This window comes from Ascaphus truei, chromosome 12, assembly GCF_040206685.1.
Source record: "Ascaphus truei isolate aAscTru1 chromosome 12, aAscTru1.hap1, whole genome shotgun sequence".
Taxonomy (NCBI): domain Eukaryota; kingdom Metazoa; phylum Chordata; class Amphibia; order Anura; family Ascaphidae; genus Ascaphus; species Ascaphus truei.
The window spans coordinates 37254756-37274943 of record NC_134494.1 but is presented as its reverse complement, the minus strand read 5'-3'; the positions used below and the strand labels follow the sequence as shown (position 1 = coordinate 37274943).

General features: G+C 44.0%; 1 protein-coding gene across 3 annotated transcripts in view; it reads right to left on the bottom strand.

The window, feature by feature from the left end:
- ELP4 (elongator acetyltransferase complex subunit 4) overlaps positions 1 to 20188 on the bottom strand; it is a 319054-nt gene that overhangs the window by 296158 nt on the left and 2708 nt on the right. For all 3 annotated transcript variants that reach the window (XM_075567333.1, XM_075567332.1, XM_075567331.1), the window contains exon 2: positions 12657 to 12692. In XM_075567333.1, coding sequence (XP_075423448.1) covers positions 12657 to 12692 — 36 coding nt within the window. The remainder of the gene's footprint in view (positions 1 to 12656; positions 12693 to 20188) is intronic.

Here is a 20188-nt window from a genome sequence, read left to right as displayed (position 1 = left end):
CTCCTACAGCAGCAATGTATACAGTCGCAATGTCTGCCGGCTCCTACAGCCGCAATGTCTGCCGGCTCCTACAGCCTCAATGTCTGCCGGCTCCTACAGCAGCAATGTATACAGCCGCAATGTCTGCCAGCTCCTACAGCAGCAATGTCTGCCGGCTCCTACAGCAGCAATGTCTGCCTACAGCAGCAATGTTTACAGCCGCAATGTCTAGCAGCCCCTACAGCAGCAATGCTTTCAAAACACACTTATTCGTCGCCATTTATTTTTGCTTTTTTTTTTCATCCTTCATTCTTTTTCGAACACACAGCTGCAATGCTGGCATCAGTCAGACGGAGGCATGTACCTTGTTCTCAGAGAAACCAACATCAGTTGATTTACTCATGCACAGCTCACTGTTATGGATGCATGACCGACTGCTTTCACGTTCGTACAAACCCAATATAGGCTTCTTAGTGCTACTGTACCATCAAGAGGCTAGAAGGGGGGGGCCTAGAAGGACCAGTAGCTTCTGGCCAATTTAATTCTCACACTATTGCGCGGTATTATGCGCGCCTATAAATAGCTTGGCTCCCTGCAGACGCACTTACCAGAACGCCCTCCTACTGTCTCTGTACGTTCTACCTACCTACCAATTAGACTGTAAGCTCCTCGGGGCAGGGACTCCTCTTCCTTAATGTTACTTTTATGTCTAAAGCACTTAATCCCGTGATCTGTTATTTATATTATCTGTAATTTATTTGATTACCACATGTATTACTACTGTGAAGCGCTATGTACATTAATGGCGCTATATAAATAAAGACATACAATACAATACGCGGAGATTCCACTGGCAACAACGTCGCCCAGTTTGTTTTGTTTTTCAACTTTCAGACAAACAAAAACACATTCCCAAGAAGGCCGTGACGTAGGAACAGCTATACTGCCGTGAACACCGTGGAAAACCAAATCCAAAAACTACTGTGCGGTGAATAGTTATCTCGGCCACCAAGATGTCAAAGTAAATCTCCAGGTTGTTGTTGCAGTGTGTGTCACCTTGGTTACCAATTTATTTTCATTTTAAAAATGGCATTTCTTTGAAACTGTTCAAGCACATTGTCTGAAAATATGTAAAAGAATAAAAAAAACTGTAGTACGAGTTGCAAGAATAATACATTTAACGTTTTGTATCAAGAATCAGGTGGATGAGATGTACAGTTTTAATTGTTTTTTTTTAATCACTTAAAAAAAAAAACAGAAGAAACTTCTGGCAGATCTAAGTGTAACAACCGGGGAGTCACGCCGCCCTCGGCGCGCTCCCCACTCACCTGCTACTCCGCCGGGTCCTCCCGCGCCTCGCAACCAGCCTCCCTCCAGGACGCCGATCGCCGCTACACATAGGCACACGCGCGCAGGCCGGCGTGCCCCTTGTAGTGCCGGCTCCGGGCGCGCACCCGGCCACGCGCTCGCAGGCGCGGCCACACGGAGGCGCCCCAGCCTCTTAAAGGCACACTACACCAACCTAATGCTGCAATCAAATGCGGGCTTACTACTGGGCTCTATAGCTCCTCCCCTGGGTGCCCTTCTGGACCTATCCCTGTCACAGCCTGGCCCATCCACACACCCCCACATTGCTACCCTGCCATTGGTTCCTCTCACCTATATATACCCTGCGGTTTCACTGACTCGTCGGCTGAGGATAGAACCAGTTCTCATCACTCTCTGCCTCCCTAGTCCTGTCTTGTCTTGCAGTCTTATCCTTGTGTACCGAACCGGCTTCCTTTCCCTCGACCTCTCCGCACCTCTGGGGCATCCCGACCTTGGCATATGGCAATCGACCTCTCGGCACCTCTGGCATCCCGACCTTGGCATACGGCAATACGACTACTCCGCTCCCTCCGCTCCCGATCTTGGCTTACGGTAATATGACTACGTCTCTCTCTCTAACCCCGGACTTGGCTAACAGTACCCACTACTATCCGTACCTCTCCTGCCCCGGCCCGGACACCCAGACCATTCTACTCTCAAGACGTGCCCTCGTGGCTGTGGGTGGCGTTATATCCTTTCCCACCTCAGCACCGTGGTCCCGCCTCGTTTGTGGTGAGCACTACCTGACACTAAGTTAGGGTGGCAGAAAAGGTACCCTCAAAAGGTCATCAGAATCGGCTAAGGCTTTTGATCTGTGGAGAGAGAACACGGACAAAAAACAGACACCCAAAGTGCCCACAAACTCTAGTTGATGGTTCAAAACACACCAAAAATGTACTTTTGCTCTAGGATCATCGTCTCATGCCCTTTACTGCAATGTAACAGAACAATTCACAGCGACAATGTTTGCCAAGCTACAGTCAACAAAATTAATGTATGCTGAAAGTGGCGCACACATATCTTTTTCTAAATGCAATTATATGTGTAAAATGTAATATACATTTAACAGGAAGAGGTGTTACGAGAGAAGAAAAAACTATCGAATATCTCTGCTTTTTCACATTAGTAAAACCTTGCATACAATGACTCCAATTTCAAGTGTCAGGAAAGTGAGAATTTAGTTAAGTATTCAAATTATTTATGCTTTATAAATTAGCTAAACATCCTAAAGATACTACATATAAGTATGTGTGCATATATACTGTTGTGTATAGATACACATATAGATGGAGCCACCTTGGCATTCCCTTTCGGCCAGGAAATGCTGGGGGCAAGCGTATAGCTTCCCCGAGCCTTGGGGGAAGAGCAGTGGTCCTCTTAACCTAAATGTGTGTGCGTGCGCACAAAAATACTTTTATAGCATGGTCAGGGTGTGTATAAGTGTAGTACGTTGGTCATTCAGGAGCACCTATCTTCCCCCACCCCCACCCGCAACAAAAAAAAAAAATTTCCATCACATCTGAACCACTGGCTGAATCAAGGACCCCTGACCTCCGGGGAACCCCCAGTTCCTGAGACATGTGTACTTTCCTGTGTTAGTGTTTGACACAAATAACTAGATATAGTGGCTGCCGGGTCATTAATAGAAAGTCGAAACATCATCGCAAGAGCAAGTCTGATCCAGTGGCCAGTTTGTGGCCACCAGGAAAATACGCTCGCCCTGTGCAAGCACCACAGGTACCAAGGGGGTCCCTGGAATATAGGGGACCACGATTAAGCTACAAAAGTTTAATAGGGAGCCCAAAGAGTTTTAAGGAGGAAAGAAGCAGAGACTGATCAAGAAGAGTGAGGTCATCCTTGTAGATTGAAGGGTAGGAAGCTGCAGCCAGGGAGTAAGGTTGCAGTAGTCCCGCCGGGAGAGAATGTGGGCATGCATTAACATTTTAGTAGTAGTAGTAGAAGATCGATAATGGGAAAAGGCAGGGCTGCAGATCGGTCAGACGTTAATGTGCTCACAAGTGATCATTTAATCAGTGGTAGTAGAGAAAGAGAGAATAGGTTCTGTGTTACGGGGAAAGAAGCGGTAAAATTTAGTAAAAGTAGTAAAGGTGAGAGGCGACTGAAAGAAGAGTCAAATATGACACCTAAACAGCGGGATAGGAGAACTAGATGGAGTGTAGTGTTAAGGACTGTGAGGAGTGGTAAATGGTGAGCAATTTAGGCTAAGCAGCTCAGTCTTTCACTTATTGACTTTTTAAGACTTCTAGCTGCCACCCAGAATGAGATTGCTGTAAGACTGTTTGAGACATTGGACTGTACTGCAGACGTGAGGTTCAGTGTGGAAAGATACAGTGTCATCTGCTTATAGGTGATACTTGCAGCCAAATTAATGGTGTCACCAGAGGGGAAGAGCACTAAGAGAGAAGCCAAGAAGTTCCAGAGCTTTGAGGTACACCAGCAGCTAGATCGGAGGGGGAAAAAAGTATGGGAGTGAAGGAAAGATTATACAATATTGTGCTGCTATGGCAGCTTGTGGCTGTCACCTTTCCTACAGCTGCGGGTAAAACCTTTCCCCACACAGCACTCTTTGTAGTTGCAGCCAAACGAACCTGCCTCTCACGCACATATTTCCCCCAGGTACTGCAGTTATAGCTTCTTCTCCACCGTGCTCCAACAACTTTCCTAATTTCATCCTCCCATCTTCATTTTTGTCGTCATCTTTGTATTTTGATATCCCTTAGGATCCATTGGAGTAGCATCTTTGTCCAACTATGGTTATTTCTTCTTGCAAGGTGACCAACCCACTCTCATTTTAACTTCTTCACCCTTGTGAACCCATTCATTCTAGTTCCTGTCTCTTCTAGCATGCATCTCTACATATTTATTTGAGCTGTCTGAACCTTCTGAATTATATTCACATTTAGGGTTTAGGTTTCACATCCATACATTGTTTTAACACAGTGGAAAGTTCTCCTGTAAGGGAAGTTCTTTTAGAGCTGTCTGTTGGTGAAGGAAGACGTGTAGTTGATCCAGGCTTGCAGTTGAAAAAACCGCCGTTCCAGGAAGTCCCGCCTTCCAGTTACGTGACATCCGCCTGGAGGTCCCGCCCCATAGTGACGCGGCATCCATCAGAGGCAGGGGAATCACAGGAAGGCGCTTCGGTTACCACTGCAGTGGACGAGCAGCACGGCGTTTATCTCCATTGCCTGTTACAATTTGACATCTTGTGAGTAGGGTCCCAATTTTACAATATCTGGACCTGGCGATTTTCCAGTCTACTGGAACCCTTCATTTATGTTGTTTTAATAAATTAGCTTTTTATCATTATTAGCCTTGCTATTGTCTGTCTTGTTTTGTCATTAGTGTTTTGGGTCATCTTGTCAGTTATATTAGTCTGACATACTGCACCATAATCTTGTTTGTTTGTTTTTTCTCCACATAACTCTTCACGCACGGTGGGAGCTGCACAGCAATTCTTTCACCGTTTTTGCTACAGAGGACTTTGTGGGGACTTTAATGATATCATTTTGGACTTCCTATATCCTACTGAACTTGTAATCCGCCGGTTTTGTTTTTCTTCTCCTGTAAGATTGTTTCGCTTCATCCAAAATGCGATCCACCCCATGTTGACTCTCCTATTGATTTTATTCACAATGTTCCCATCCATTGATACCCGCTGGCCAAAACAGAGTTTTCAACATCTACTTCTATTCCATCTATTCAGATCTTTGTAGATGTAGCCCCAAAAAGAACTACTATGTCAGGTAAGGAGTTAACTGTGTGTGCACAAGCAGGTAATGCCCCTGTCCCTGTCCCTGCCCCTGTCCCATCACATGGTATAGAGCAGGCCTGCACAACTCCAGTCCTCGAGGGCAGGGCCGCAAACAGGCCAGGTTCAATTAGTGGCTCAGTCATATTGAGCCAGCTGTGCAGAGGTAGGGATATACTGAAAACCTGGCCTGTTTGCGGCCCTCGAGGACTGGAGTTGTGCAGGCCTGGTATAGAGTAACTCAGCAGGAAAGAAGTCACTCCCTCTGTATGCATGGTGACCAGGGATGTCAGCATGGAGGGTGTGTGGGTGTGTAACCCTTTAGTATGCCTAAGGGATTTGTGCTCTCTCCCCCCCCGCCACCCCAATTCTACCACAGCATCTCTCAAGCTGTGGTCTTCAAAGACATTAGCGGTGGATCCATGAGCCTCTCAGACATTCCCTGCCGGCTGCTCTCACAGTCTGTGCCGTTTCTATTACTACCAAGAGTTGATTTTTAGAGACATGTCCAGTATTTATGAAAAATTTACAAAAAAAAAAAAAGGGTGTCTATTAACTCGATTTATTCTAGTAAACAAGAGGAAGGAGAAGGGGGTGCTACGGAATTCATCTCAACCTGTAGTCGTCGTCATTTTCCCCCCCACTTTCCATGGCCGTACTACAAACATGGCCAGAGCGGTCACCGGCAGAAAGTCGCAACGTCGTCTACCGATGACACTGCGACTTATTATTAACCGTCGGAGTGAGCCTGACCCCGGTGGGTGGGGGGGGAGGGGGGGTGAAGGTGCAGAGGCCCACGGGAGACCGTGCGGGAGCCGCATAATAAACGAGCAGGCCTTTAGGGGTAACATTTTTGCAAACAACTTTCAGCAGGTTCGTGAGCTCTTCCGTCTGACACATACATTCTTAGGAATGATGTTCAAGACAAAGCTATGACACCCTATTAAACAGTATCTTGTTTTAGCGTAATGCAGTTCACACTTGGCCTCCTGAGAGCAGCGACTTTTTTTTCCTTTCTGTAGCAACACTTCTGAAACCTTAATTACCACATTTTAACAACAGCGACATTATGCAAGGTGATTATCAGCCACAATGCCGGGATGATCTCCTCCTCAGGACAGAGACTCCTTGGCATGCGGTTTGAATGGTTTCTGTTGCTCCGAGCAATGCACGGACTCATGCACTCAAAATGTACCAAACCCCAAGGCAAACTGCAAAGCAATCAGCATCTTTACTAACGACGCACGCAAATCTGATCGTTTAATAGAGAAAATTGGATTATAACCGGCTGCTCATATTTTTGCTATGAAATTGCCGGTTTACAAATGCCAAAAAAAAAAAGTGTGTAAAAATAAATAAATAATGATGCCGAACAGTGGGGCGTCCTTCCTGGAAACCTTCATGTTATTTCCATCCAGGAGTCTGAGCAAACTATCAGACAGCAATCGAAATACAAATACACCTCACAGCCCCCCCCCCCCCCCCCATCTGTACTCAAAAGGATTAGATGTGCACACAGAAAGCTTTACAAAACAATGCGTCTTGGATTGTTGAAGTCAACGCATCAGCAAGAATCCCTCAGTTCTTCAATTTGTCACATAGAGAATAGCTTTTTATTGATTCATTTCTAGGTCACTAAACTTTTGTTGTTTTCAAAAGATCTAAAGTGCACACATATGGGGCCTTCTCTGATACTTTATAATGTATCTTGCCTTCAATAGCACGTTGGCATTCAAAGCCGCAGAAATGCAGCCATGGTAAGGAACCTATCACAGCAATGAAACGGTAAAGGGGGTGAGAAAGAAATGGGCAAAGGGGTGACAAGTATTCCTAATTAAAAAGGGAATGGCTTGGTGTTAACCCAGGGGTGCTCAACTCCAGTACTCAAGCCTCCCGCCCCCCAACAGGTCAGGTTTTCAAGGTTAATCTCAGCTTCAGCACAGGCGGCTCAATCAAAGACTGAGCCTCTGAGCTGCCTGTGCTGAAGCAGGGACTGAATGAGCCGCCTGTGCTGAAGCAGGGATATCCTGACCACTGTGTTAACCCCGTCGGTGCTGGAGGGAACAAACAAACTGATCTACAAATAAATGATCGGCATCTTCAAAAACAACAACGGTATAACATTTCACAATAAGGTTGTCTTTTTATGCAAATGTTTTCATATTTAGTGAATACTGGGTGATTTCCTCAAACCATTCATTTGAAGGGCAAAAGCTGCACAATAATATTAAAAATGGGTGGTATTATTAATGTATTTTCTGTTGCTTTATAGCTTTGTCCTGATCACTGGATCATGGGAATCAGTTCAGCTTTGAACACTCTGCTACACATACATGATAAGATTGGTATAGATATTAGCTCCGGTGCCAGAGTATGTATGTATATCTATTTATATAGCACCATTAATATACATAGCGCTTCACAGCAGTAATACACGTGATAATCATATAAATAACAAATAATACAGATAACACATAATGGGAAAAAGCTCTTCAGACATAAAAGTGACATTTAGGAAAAGGAGTCCCTGCCCCGAAGAGCTTACAATCTAATTGTCAGGCTTTAGATTCCAGAATATACGCATGTTAAACATAAGCGTTATAGAAGGCATGTTACTTGGGTGAGTGCTTTGAACGTGGAGAAACGTCGGCTGTTTGCGATGTGAGCTTGGCGCTCTACCTTACCGCGGTCTATAACTTGGAAGTGACATCCTGCGAGTGCGCTGTGGCAGGCAGCATATGTTTGCGCAGTTCTGGTTTACATTAGAAATGATAGAAATACAAAGTGTCCCAAATTATGCACGTCTTTCAGTTTCCTCCCCGCACTTTTAGATTCACCTCCTTCACGGCACTGCCTGCAGTGGCAGTACTGGCATTTAAGCCTGTGCTGCGCAGACAGTGCCGCAGGCTACCAACGCAAGACCACACATCTCTATATTTAGCTGCCATTCTGGAACAGTTTTTTTCTCTTAGTCTATTCCTCTTGCATCCATAATGGCATCTTACCTCTGGCTTGTACCGCAGACAAGCAGAGAGCATCCCTGCAGCTTATCAGCAACTTTGGCTGAGTCTCTGCAGAGTCAAGTACGGATCACCTAACCAAGCTGTTTTTTAGGAACGTCTTTAAAAAACTCTTTACTCAAATCCACAGATGAATTCTTCATTATATTTCAAATTCGACAAAACAGTCATTGAATTTAGTAATGTAATGTACATAGTGCACAGTTATCATTGACAAAAAAAGTATTATTAAATATCCAAATAAAAATTGAGCCACCTGTGCTGAAGCAGGGATATCCTAAAAACCTGACCTGTTGGTAGCCTTTGAGGACTGAAGTTGCCCACCGCTGGTATCTATGTTACCCAACAGGTAAGTTATAAGTAGTGCATTGGAGAATAAATATATCTATTTTTCTAAAACAATACAAAAATAGTATTTCATATTTAACATCACAGGCCAGCAATGCATTGCTCTTCGGTTTAATGCAGTCCTCTGACGCAGATTGTATGTGTATATATGCGCACACACACGAACGAGAGAAACCATGAGTGACCATGTATGAGCCAATAAAAAGAGCCGTTCCTGCTGAATGCACAGGCCTGTGAATTCCGACCTTGAGTGAGTCGCGCTGATTAGAAAGATATTTAGCAGGAGAGCTCTCTGACGTCAATGCAGCCTCGTTCTAAGACGTCAGCATCCTCCTATTACAGTGTCCCCTTTTGGTACAGAGCCCTCAAATGTCGCTCATTCGGAGCCCTGGACGTTGACAACTGTGTATTGTACACGAAACAGAACACTACTGTTAATGTCTTGCCTGCCCTTTGCTACACCCAGGTAGCTAATCTATGTTAAGTACCTTAAATTCCACAGAGAGTTATTTTACATGTCTATGGCCACAAGGCTTGGGGATTTCAACCTGTGTCAGTTGCATTTAATATGCACACGACAACACAATTTGGCAAACATATATCTTACTGAATTTGGCATCGAGCCATTCCAGCAGGAAGGTGAATTCTGACAACTTGCCTTTTGTATAATTACATTTGGCAAATCACTGTTTTGTATCTCAGCGGAGATTACCCTTCTAAACTTATAAAAGGTGATAAAGTCAATTATATTGACAAGTGAAGAGAACCCCAAACAGTCAGGTTAAATTACATACCTAGAGGAAATCGTGTCAGCTAATTAAAATAGCTGAAGCCGTTTTCATGGTTTGGTTTGAACAAGTGTAGGCCTGTCACGCATGTTGTAACATTTCTTTCACCTGATCTTAACTGCTGAAAAAAAACAAAAACAAATACTTGTCTCCCTTCTACAGAATAACCTCACAAACCCTGAATGGAGATGAGCGACCGAAGCCAGGGGGCGCTCAACTCCCCACCGCCCCCCCCAAACCCCCACCAGGTCAGGTTTTAAGGATAGCCCAGCTCCAGCACAGGTGGCTCAATCAGTGGCGCAGTCGAAGACTGAGCCACCTGTGCTGAAGCTGGGACTGATTGAGCCACCTGTGCTGAAGCAGGGATTTCCTTAAAACCTGGGATATGGGGGGGGGGGGAGATGGGGGGGTCTTGAGGACATATGCAGTTGAGCGTTCCTGACCTAGGCCATACAGATTTGCAAAATGTCCAACCAGTTAAACATTTTAAAATTTACATATAAAATAATGGGTGCTCTTATTAAGGTGATCCTTATAACGACAACACCTTTCTAAACATGACACTTTGTGTATACATGTAGGATATATGCAGTTGCCATAACAATGCCAATTACAGCCGGCTTGGAAACCTTATTTCAGAGTACTGCCAAATCAAGCACTATTACAAAGACTTGAAAAACAGGAGGAAATATACGTTCATGACTGTTTTCCATAATCATTCACTAACCTACCGTATTACTGCATCTCCAGAGACCCATAACAATTAAAATAAACAGTTTAATACTCAGAATCTACTATTACGTGGTTAAATTAACCAGGATAATGTGTGTCAAATAATGAAGATGAGCATTTAATTTGTAAAAGGAGTTAATCTTAGAGTAATGCAATTTATTCTTGTTTAAGAGCATTATAAGGAGAATCCCTCCTTGTACAGTACGCGGTGTATAATGCTGTAAGAATTCCCAAAGCACTTTACAACTGACAACCCTAATTCTACAGCATATGCCAGTTTATCTGGGCTCATCTCATGACATGACTTCACTCATTTATTTCCCCATAATATTTAACATGATCACAGTTATAAATCTAATTACAATAACAAAGCTACATGTTGAAACATCAGAAGAGCAAAAATATCAGCCAAGTGGTCCTTCTTTCATTTGTACCATCTCAAATAATATAAATGTCACCGTTGCTATAACCTGTGTTGAAGAATATGATTAGTTTCCAACACACTGAATTATAAAGACGTATGTCCACTGAAGTGTCCCAATCCTAATCACAAATAGAAAAACAAAGCAATGCGTTTCTTTCATTTAGCACCAAAGGGTTTAGGATTACATAAAAAACATGTTTAAGACATAAAGTTGAAAAATAAGGTGCTGTTCTTCCACCGCTAAACCGCCATCAGAGCAAGAAATGTGCCCTGCAGCACGGACGGTGCTACTATAAGTGCATCTTCCTGCAAAAGCAACGTTTTGGACGGAGTTCAGTTTGTAATCTTGATTAAATGACCCATATGCCACGTCACTTCGATGAAACAAGAAATCATAAAAACAAATGTCATTACAGTTTAGAACCGTTTCAGAAGATCGTTTGAAGGCCTTTTAATAATAAAGACATGTTTAGCTCATTTAGTGTTAATTTCCAAAATGCTTTTAATGCTCAATGTCTTGGAAGCAGAAGCAATAACTGAAATCAGGAGCGAGCAGTGTGGAGTTAGAAAATAATATTGATGCTTGGGATGTGTTTTTAAACGAAAGGCCGTGAACATATAATGTATGTTTTGCATTTTTTACACATAAACATTTTAAATGCAAAAATGGATCATATGTTACAAGTGTGAGGTTAGCAAATCAACTGCAGCATCAGCAAATCACCAGGAAATAAATCACTTATTCATGCAAGCATATATATTTCTGCAAACGCTTTATTTCAGACACATGAAGAGAATATTTAAAGGGACGATTTATTGAATATTTCTGCACATTTTAAGCATGGAATTACCCTTGAAACTGGATGTTACCATTGCCCCTACATTCCACATTTTGCTAGTTCCTTCCATTCAATGACATCATTTAATGTGCCCAACTTTAATTCGCTTCTGAAGTGGATACATGTAGGGTAACCACCTGACTCCAAATGATTAAGACAGGACCTGCTAGTCTTGGGTTTCCAGCTCTTGTACCCAACCTTTAAAATTACCCACTAAAGAAATATAATAAAAAAGGAAAGAATAGGAAGATTGAGATGACAATGAAACTCTAGAGAGCTTGTTAAGAGAAAATCAATGATGAAAATCACTTCTAGTAATATTAATGACACTTTTATAAATACTCCTCTCTCAGGATGGAGATAGCTCTTTCTAACAGAGCAGTAGCAGAATGCCAAACGTCTGACTAGGTGGTCCTAACTCTGTATCCTGTCCCCAATACTGGAAGTTTCTGGGTGAATTTGCAGAAGATGGCAGTTATGGGACAAGATACTTAACTGGATGAATCCATGATGAATGGAATGAAAAAGTTAACATACAGGTAATTTGAACAAAAATTTATATTTTGGATCGACTAGTTGTGGGCTCAAACCTATCTGAAGAATTCTGCAAAAGAATATGCGATTAGGATAAAAATAAGCAAGTGTATACTGTACTTGTAGAGCTGTACATTAATAACAAGCTAATTACATATAGTGTACATCATTTTAAAATGAACCATGTTGCCACTAGGACATTACTAGTTGTCAATACCTTGTCAGACAATTGTCCACCAAGCCCAGTAGTGTGAATCAGCACATGTTTGAACTATGACAACGTCATTGCAATTTAACAATTGACAAAAGACTTGTCACAACCCAAAAATATATTTTAGGATTTCAAGTATGTCTATAACAGAAATACAGTTTTGTAATCTCACATGACGCGTTCTTTGGACCGAGTAAACTAAAATGCACCAATGTCTGAAGTTGTAAATCATTTAAAACAAATTAAATGTAGTTATAAACTAGAATAACACTAAACTAGAAATGTGACAGCACGGCACAGACAGAGTACGCTTACGGTCAGCAGAGGTTCATTAAAATTTAATATAGTGCAATATGAAGCAATGGTACAATGCTTTTTCTATATTGAGATTTGAGCAAGTCCCAATTTAAAAAGCCACTAAGGAATAAAGTGATCTAAATAGCAGCAGAAAAATATTTGCAAACAACCCATTCCATGGAAACATACATAATGCCACGCACTGAATGACATCTCTCAGGATCAGGCCAGAGATACTTTGAGGGAATGGTACAGAAAAGTGCAGAACGTATATGCTCGTTTATGGACGAGTGGTTGAGAAAACGCCTTGAAAAAAAATGTTTGTGACGCATACTGTTAATACTGACCAATCAGAAGAAGCGTTCCAATGGCTAACCCTCCACCTGGAAAGGAACAGAGAAATACGTAAAAAGATGAAAATATTAAAAGATATATACAGATATAATCATTACCAAGATTAGTCTACAGAAGCATGGGAGATATAGATAAATATATACTGTATATACACATACACACACATATACATATAGTAAAGGAGTCAGGGCACACTAAACAGTAATAATACAAAAGACTGGAACGGGTGCAACTGCTAACGTACTAAACTGTACTATGTAGAAGGGTAAAGAAATAATAAAGCATACCACAATGGTACAATAAATGTGTCTTTACTACCTCAACGTTTCTGTATACAAAATACGTGAAATATTAATTTGCAAACCAGAAATAGGCTAACTAAACAAACATACAACAGAAAAGTAAATAATTAGTTAACTAACATAATAGACAATAAATATCATGAAGAACAAATACATTCACTAGGAGTGTGTGTATATATATATATATATATATATATATATATATATATATATATATATATATATATATTTGCTTATATGGGCTCCATGTGAATGGATATTCCAGGCAAAAGGTGACACAGTGTGCTCATTTGCATGCCATTTCCCAGAATCCTTTGCTGCAGTGGGAGCACTGTATGCTAGGTGATAATAGTTGAAAGGCAGGGTTGCAGACCTGTCTGAGACATGTGAATGTGAGTGTATATATACACACACACACACACACACACACACACACTATAGTTAAGACAAATTAGAACCAAAATCATGAACTACAAATAAGAATACCTATGTCCAGTAGCAACACACTTTACCACAAGACCACTATCTTTAAAAAAGCTACTGGTTCAATGGATCAATTTCACAACTAGGCCTAGTAAATTAAATAATGTACCAAATGAATACAAATCTTAGAGATTAGAAAAGTGGCAGGCAAATCGGCAAAGTTAGGTATATTAAATGTTATATACCCAACTTTGCTAAAGTCCCTTGTTTCTCAATAGTTATTGTTGTAATGTGTCGTAGTTTATTATAAGCACACTATACGTATTATGTTTCAATCTGTTATTCTAACATCTATAAAAGGTGGTTATTAATTTGACACATTATTTAATTTACCACAATAGTTATGAATTTTTTTATATTTTTTTTACATATTGGCTTCTTGTTAAACATTGAGGTAAAATGTGTTGCTACATAGGAATACTCAGTGCTTGAACTGAGAGAAATAAGTAGGATGGTTTAAAGCAGCAAAACGTGAAATCTTATGTTTTTTCATTTAAAATAAGTCAGTTCTGTAGTGTTAGCAAACAGTGTTTTTTTTTTTTTAATGCGTTTTAAAGCATCCTTTGATTTCTATAGCAGGTTTTAACCCACCTCCCAAGCAGTGCAAGATCTTTGCAACACTTTTCAGTTTGGGATATTTTGTTGCAAATGTTCCCAGCAGTTTGAGCAATTAACTGTAACAATAGTTACCTTAGTAATAAAAGGATACATTGTAGCTGCTGAGTTACAATGACTGAGGTCTCGGGCATGGTCAGCGCCCCGTGCTGAGGCGCGCTCTCACTTACCAGTGAGCCCCTGCAGCCGCAATGAGAGCAGCTTTAGCAGGGGCTCGTGCACGCTTCCGCAAGCGTGCGGAAGCGTAGGTCTTAGGAAAATTTTAGATTCGCGCTCACGGGAGCGCAGGGCCGGTCGCGTGAGCGGTTCGCCCAATGAGGGCGAACCAGCTTCGTGACGTCACTGGCCCCCCCCCGACACGCCCCCGGACGGCGCGCTAACCAAGGCCAGGGAAAGCACCCGCTTTGTCACCATGGACTCAGCCTGAAGAATACATTATGTTAGGCACACAATCAGGCTTTTGACAGATTTATAACAGGAACACCAAACGATTGCCAGCTTGGGTAAGAATGTAGATGTATACATTGTCACATGCTTTAGATATAACTATATGGGCGAGCTCACGGTGGCGCTACGCGCGCACTTCCGGGACTCTTGCCTGACTGTCTACGGTAGTGCCTCAAGTGCCTGCGGCGCTGCAACATTTTGCCGATACCTCAATTTGAAAGTTTGCGCTGCAGTCGCATGACATCAGCGTCACGTGAGCTGGTTCAGCCAATGAGGGCGAACCAGCTCTGTGACGCGTTCGCCACCCCCCCCCCCCCACAAATCTCCTGCAGCTAGCACACACATCGCTGGGGCTGGAGGAGGGCGCACACACCCACGCCACAACCATGAGCTTGGCCTAAGGAAAAAAGTTGAAAAGTATTATTGCTGCTTTAACCACAGGCACTGATTTAATCCCCACCTGCCACAAAACCACTATTCCTGTGCGTAAAGCTGGGAAATCCAATAGTGATAGATTTGTCAATCATGAAGCCGATATTCTTGACCGCTTCCTTCTCATTAGGATGGGAACGGTCAGTGCACGCATGGTTGGACTGTAGGATATGCCCCATTTGTAGGCCGTTTGCCGCTTCAAACAAATGTAAAAGTACCTGGAAGGTTTAAGGTACGCTAAAAGGCAGCGGGATGGCCCCCGAGTGTGGGTAGGCATCCCTCCTCACTTCAAACACTGGGCATACTTATCTGATTTTGTTCTAATAATAAATAGCTTAATAGGTTGGTTCTAATGTGGCTTTGAGATATATATATATATATATATATATATATATATATATATATATATATATATATATTGTGACAAACGCCCCTCTTTTGTAGTGCTGACGTCTGTCTGGGTTCTTCCCGACACAGTCTTCTAGGGTTATTTAATACAAAAACAGGATCATGCAAAGTATTAAGCTGCTTAACTCAGGCTTCTGCCTGCTTTATTTTCATCCAAGTAAGGTACTGCAGCTTTAACATGTGTAGGTTAGAGCAGGGGTGAGCAAACTTTTTATGCCGAGCCCCCCTTTTCATCCATGAAATTTCTCGGGCCCCCCCTGCCTGATGTAATCAAAATCACATGACGTCAGCGCACGTGAGCTGGTTCAGCCATTGAGGGCGAACCAGCTTTGTAACGCCCCCGCCACGCGTCTACAAAAAAAGTATTTATAGCACAAATTACATAACTTAAAAATAAATATTATAATATTTGTCTAATAGCGTTCCCATTTCTGCTGTATTATTAATCTCTCTCTTCCCGCCACATTAGAACACCTCAGGACCTCTCTAACCTCTTCCAGTCTCTCCCTGTATTTCTCACTCCCCCTCCAGTCCCTTTCTATTCCTCCCCTCAGTGTCTCCCCCTCCCCCCCCCACTCTCTTTCCCTCCCCCCAGTGTGTGTCTCTTTCTCCCTCCCCCCATTGTCTCTCACTCTCTCCCTCCCCCCATTGTCTCTCACTCTCTCCCCTCTTCCAGTCTCACACTCCTCTTCCAGTCTCTCCAACTCCCTGTATTTCTCACTCCCCCTCCAGTCCCTCTCTATCCCTCCCCTCAGTGTCTCCCCCCACTCTCTTTCCCTCCCCCTGTGTGTCTCTCTCTCTTTCTCCCTCTCCCTAGTGTCCCCCTCCCTCCATTGTCTCTCACTCTCCTTCCAGCCATTGCCTCTCCCTCCCCCCAGTGTCTCTCTTGCACTCTCCAACCAGCTATTGTTTCTCCCTCCACCCGGTGTCTCTCTCACACTCTCCCTCCAGCCATTGTGTGTCTCTCTCCCTCCTGCCAGTGTCTCCCTCCCTCCCACCAATGTCTCTCTCATCCCCATCCAGCTCTTTCACCCCCCCTCCCCATGTCACACTCACTCTCACCCCCCTCCCCATCTCACACTCTCACCCCCCTCATGTCACTCACACCCTCCCCATGCCTCAGTCTCACACTCACTCCCCCATGTCCCAGTCTCACACTCACTCCCCCATGTCCCAGTCTCACACTCACTCCCCCATGTCCCAGTCTCACTCTCCCACCCCCCCATGTCCCAGTCTCACTCCCCCCCCATGTCCCAGTCTCACTCCCCCATGTCCCAGTCCCCCCCCATGTGCCAGTCTCACTCCCCCCCCATGTGCCAGTCTCACTCCCCCCCCATGTGCCAGTCTCACTCCCCCCCCATGTGCCAGTCTCACTCCCCCCCATGTCCCAGTCTCACCCCCCCCATGTCCCAGTCTCACTCCCCCCCCATGTCCCAGTCGTCCCCCCATGTCCCAGTCTCACTCCCCCCCCATGTCCCAGTCTCACTCCCCCCCCCATGTCCCAGTCTCACTCCCCCCCCATGTGCCAGTCTCACTCCCCCCCCATGTGCCAGTCTCACTCCCCCCCCATGTGCCAGTCTCACTCCCCCCCCATGTGCCAGTCTCACTCCCCCCCCATGTGCCAGTCTCACTCCCCCCCATGTCCCAGTCTCACTCCCCCCCATGTCCCAGTCTCACCCCCCCCATGTCCCAGTCTCACTCCCCCATGTCCCAGTCTCACTCCCCCATGTCCCAGTCTCACTCCCCCATGTCCCAGTCTCACCCCCCCCATGTCCCAGTCTCACCCCCCCCCCCATGTCCCAGTCTCACCCCCCCCATGTCCCAGTCTCACCCCCCCCATGTCCCAGTCTCACCCCCCCCATGTCCCAGTCTCACTCACCCCCCCCCCCCATGTCCCAGTCTCAATCCCCCCCCATGTCCCAGTCTCACTCCCCCCCCCATGTCCCAGTCTCACTCCCCCCCCATGTCCCAGTCTCACTCACCCCCCCCCCCCCATGTCCCAGTCTCACTCACCCCCCCCCCATGTCCCAGTCTCACTCACCCCCCCCCATGTCCCAGTCTCACTCACCCCCCCCCCATGTCCCAGTCTCACTCACCCCCCCCCCCATGTCCCAGTCTCACTCACCCCCCCCCCCCCCCATGTCCCAGTCTCACTCACCCCCTCTCCCCATGTCACACACGCAGGAAGCAGGAAGCAACGAGATGCTGCTGTGTACTGTAGCACAGCGCAGCACAGCGCCACCTAATGGCCAAAAGAAAAATTGCAGCTGCAGACGGCTTTTTTCCCCTCTGCTCCTGGCAAAATCGCCGCTGCTTCCTGCGCCCCCCCTAAACAATCTTGCGCCCCCCCAGGGGGGCGCGCCCCCCAGTTTGCGCACCGCTGGGTTAGAGGTACTCAGATACTTTCATTCAGCAGTTCACTCATTTCATTGTTACAGTATTTCCCACACTGTTATTTCAAGTAAAAAGAAACCAAATTATATAAACAAAATCCTATCCCTTTCAGGGATCTAACTACACATAGAATCAGTCTCTCTAACAGCTGCTGGCCAACTAACCTGGTTCCCCAGCTTAAAACAATGCCCTCTCATTTAGGGTCACTTAGATACAGCACAGTCTTTTAGCAACAGCAGTAAACATTTGTTTGGTCTTATCTGTTCGTGGTGGGAACTCGGTCCCGTGTCCAGGCATATCCTCTGGTACTGTGATACTTGGAGGGGCCGTCAACCCCGAAACTGGAAACAGGGGAGCAGCGATACCCCCAGCCTCCAGGCTCTAAGGAGAGAGAGTGAAATGCAAAACCTCCCTGCTCTAAATACCTGTGCATGTGATTAGAAGAGCAGGTGAGGGAGAACTAGAGCCATTGTAATCTGTGGTCTGGATTTTCCATCCAGCTGCCTGAGTTAATGGGAAGCTGTGGAACGGATCATTAACTATTCCTGCACTTTCTGCTCTAAAATGGGGCAGAAAGCTGCCTAACATCTTTGGACTATGTCACAATATATATATATATATATATATATATAGATATAGATATACACACACACACACACAAGTCCAGACATAATTGGACACTGACACAATTTTCATAACTTTGGCTCTGTTCACCACCACAATGGATTTGAAATGAAACAACCGAGATGCAGTAGAAGTGCAGACGTTCAGCTTTAATTCAAGGGGTTGAACAAAAATATCGTATGAAACGGTTAGGAATTGCAACCATTTTCATACACAGTCCCCTTATTTTAGGGGCTCAAATGTAATTGGACAAATGAACACAATCATAAATAAAATGTTCATTTTTAATATTTTAATACTTTGTCGAGAATCCTTTGCAGGCAATTACTGCTTGAAGTCTGGAACGCATGGACATCACCAAACACTGGGTTTCCTCCTTTGTGATGCTTTGCCAGGCCTTTACTTTGCTGTCTTCATTTGTTGTTTGTTCGTGGGTCTTTCTGCCTTAAGTTTTGTCTTCAGCAAGTGAAATGCATGCTCGATCGGGTTGAGATCAGGTGATTGACTTGGCCATTGCAGAATATTCCACTTCTTTGCCTTAAAAAGCTCCTGGGTTGCTTTCGCAGTATGTTTTGGGTCATTATCCAATCAACTTCGCTGAATTTGGCTGAATCTGAGCAGACAATATATCCCTATACACTTCAGAATTCATCCAGCTGCTTCTGTCACATCATCAATAAACACTAGTGACCCAGTGCCATTGTAAGCCATGCATGTCCATGCCATAACACTGCCTCCATTATGTTTTACAGATGATGTGGTATGCTTCGGATCATGAGCCGTTCCAAGCTTTCTCCATACTTTTTTCTTCCCATCATTCTGGTACAGGTTGATCTTAGTTTCATCTGTCCAAAGAATGCTGTACCAGAACTGGGCTGGCTTTTTAAATATTGTTTGGCAAAGTCTAATCTGGCCTTTCTATTCTTGAGGCTTATGAATGGTTTGCACATTGTGGGGAAACGCTCTGTATTTGCTCTCGTAAAATGTTCTCTTTATGGTAGACTTGGATAATGATATGTCTACCTCCTGGAGAGTGTTCTTCACTTGGCTGGATGTTGTGAAGGTGTTTATCTTTACCATGGAAAGGATCCTACGATCATCCACCACTGTTGTCTTCCGTGGACGTCCAGGCCTTTTTGGGTTGCAGAGCTCACCAGTGCATTCTTTTTTTCTCAGAATTTACCAAACTATTGTTTTGGCCACTCCTAATGTTCCTGCTATCTCTCTGATGGATTTTTTTTTTTTGCAGCCTAAGGATGCCCTGTTTAACTGGCATTGAGAGCTCCTTTGACCGCATGTTGTGGGTTCACAGCAACAGCTTTCAAATGTGAACGCCACACCTGGAATCAACTCCAGACCTTTTAATTGATGCTAAATTGATGATGAAATAACGAAGGAATAGCCCACACCTGTCCATGAAACTGTTTTTGAGTCAATTGTCCAATTACTTTTGGTCCCTTGAAAAAGAGGGGACTACATATGAAAGAGATGTAATTCCTAAACTTCCTCCAATTTGGATGTGAATACCCTCAAATTAAAGCTGATAGACTTCCCTTTAAGCCCATATTCATTATTTAACTGTAACTTGAATTTATTTTGGTAAACAGCCGAAATAACAAAACTTATATCAGTGTCCAATTATTTCCGGACGTACGAATGTGTGTGTGAATATAGATTTTTTGGTGATTTGTCGACCACTGTGTGTGTGTATATATATGTATATGTATATATATATATATATATATATATATATAAATATATATACACACACACACAGTGGTCGACAAATCACCAAAAAATCTACTCGCCGAACAAAAAAA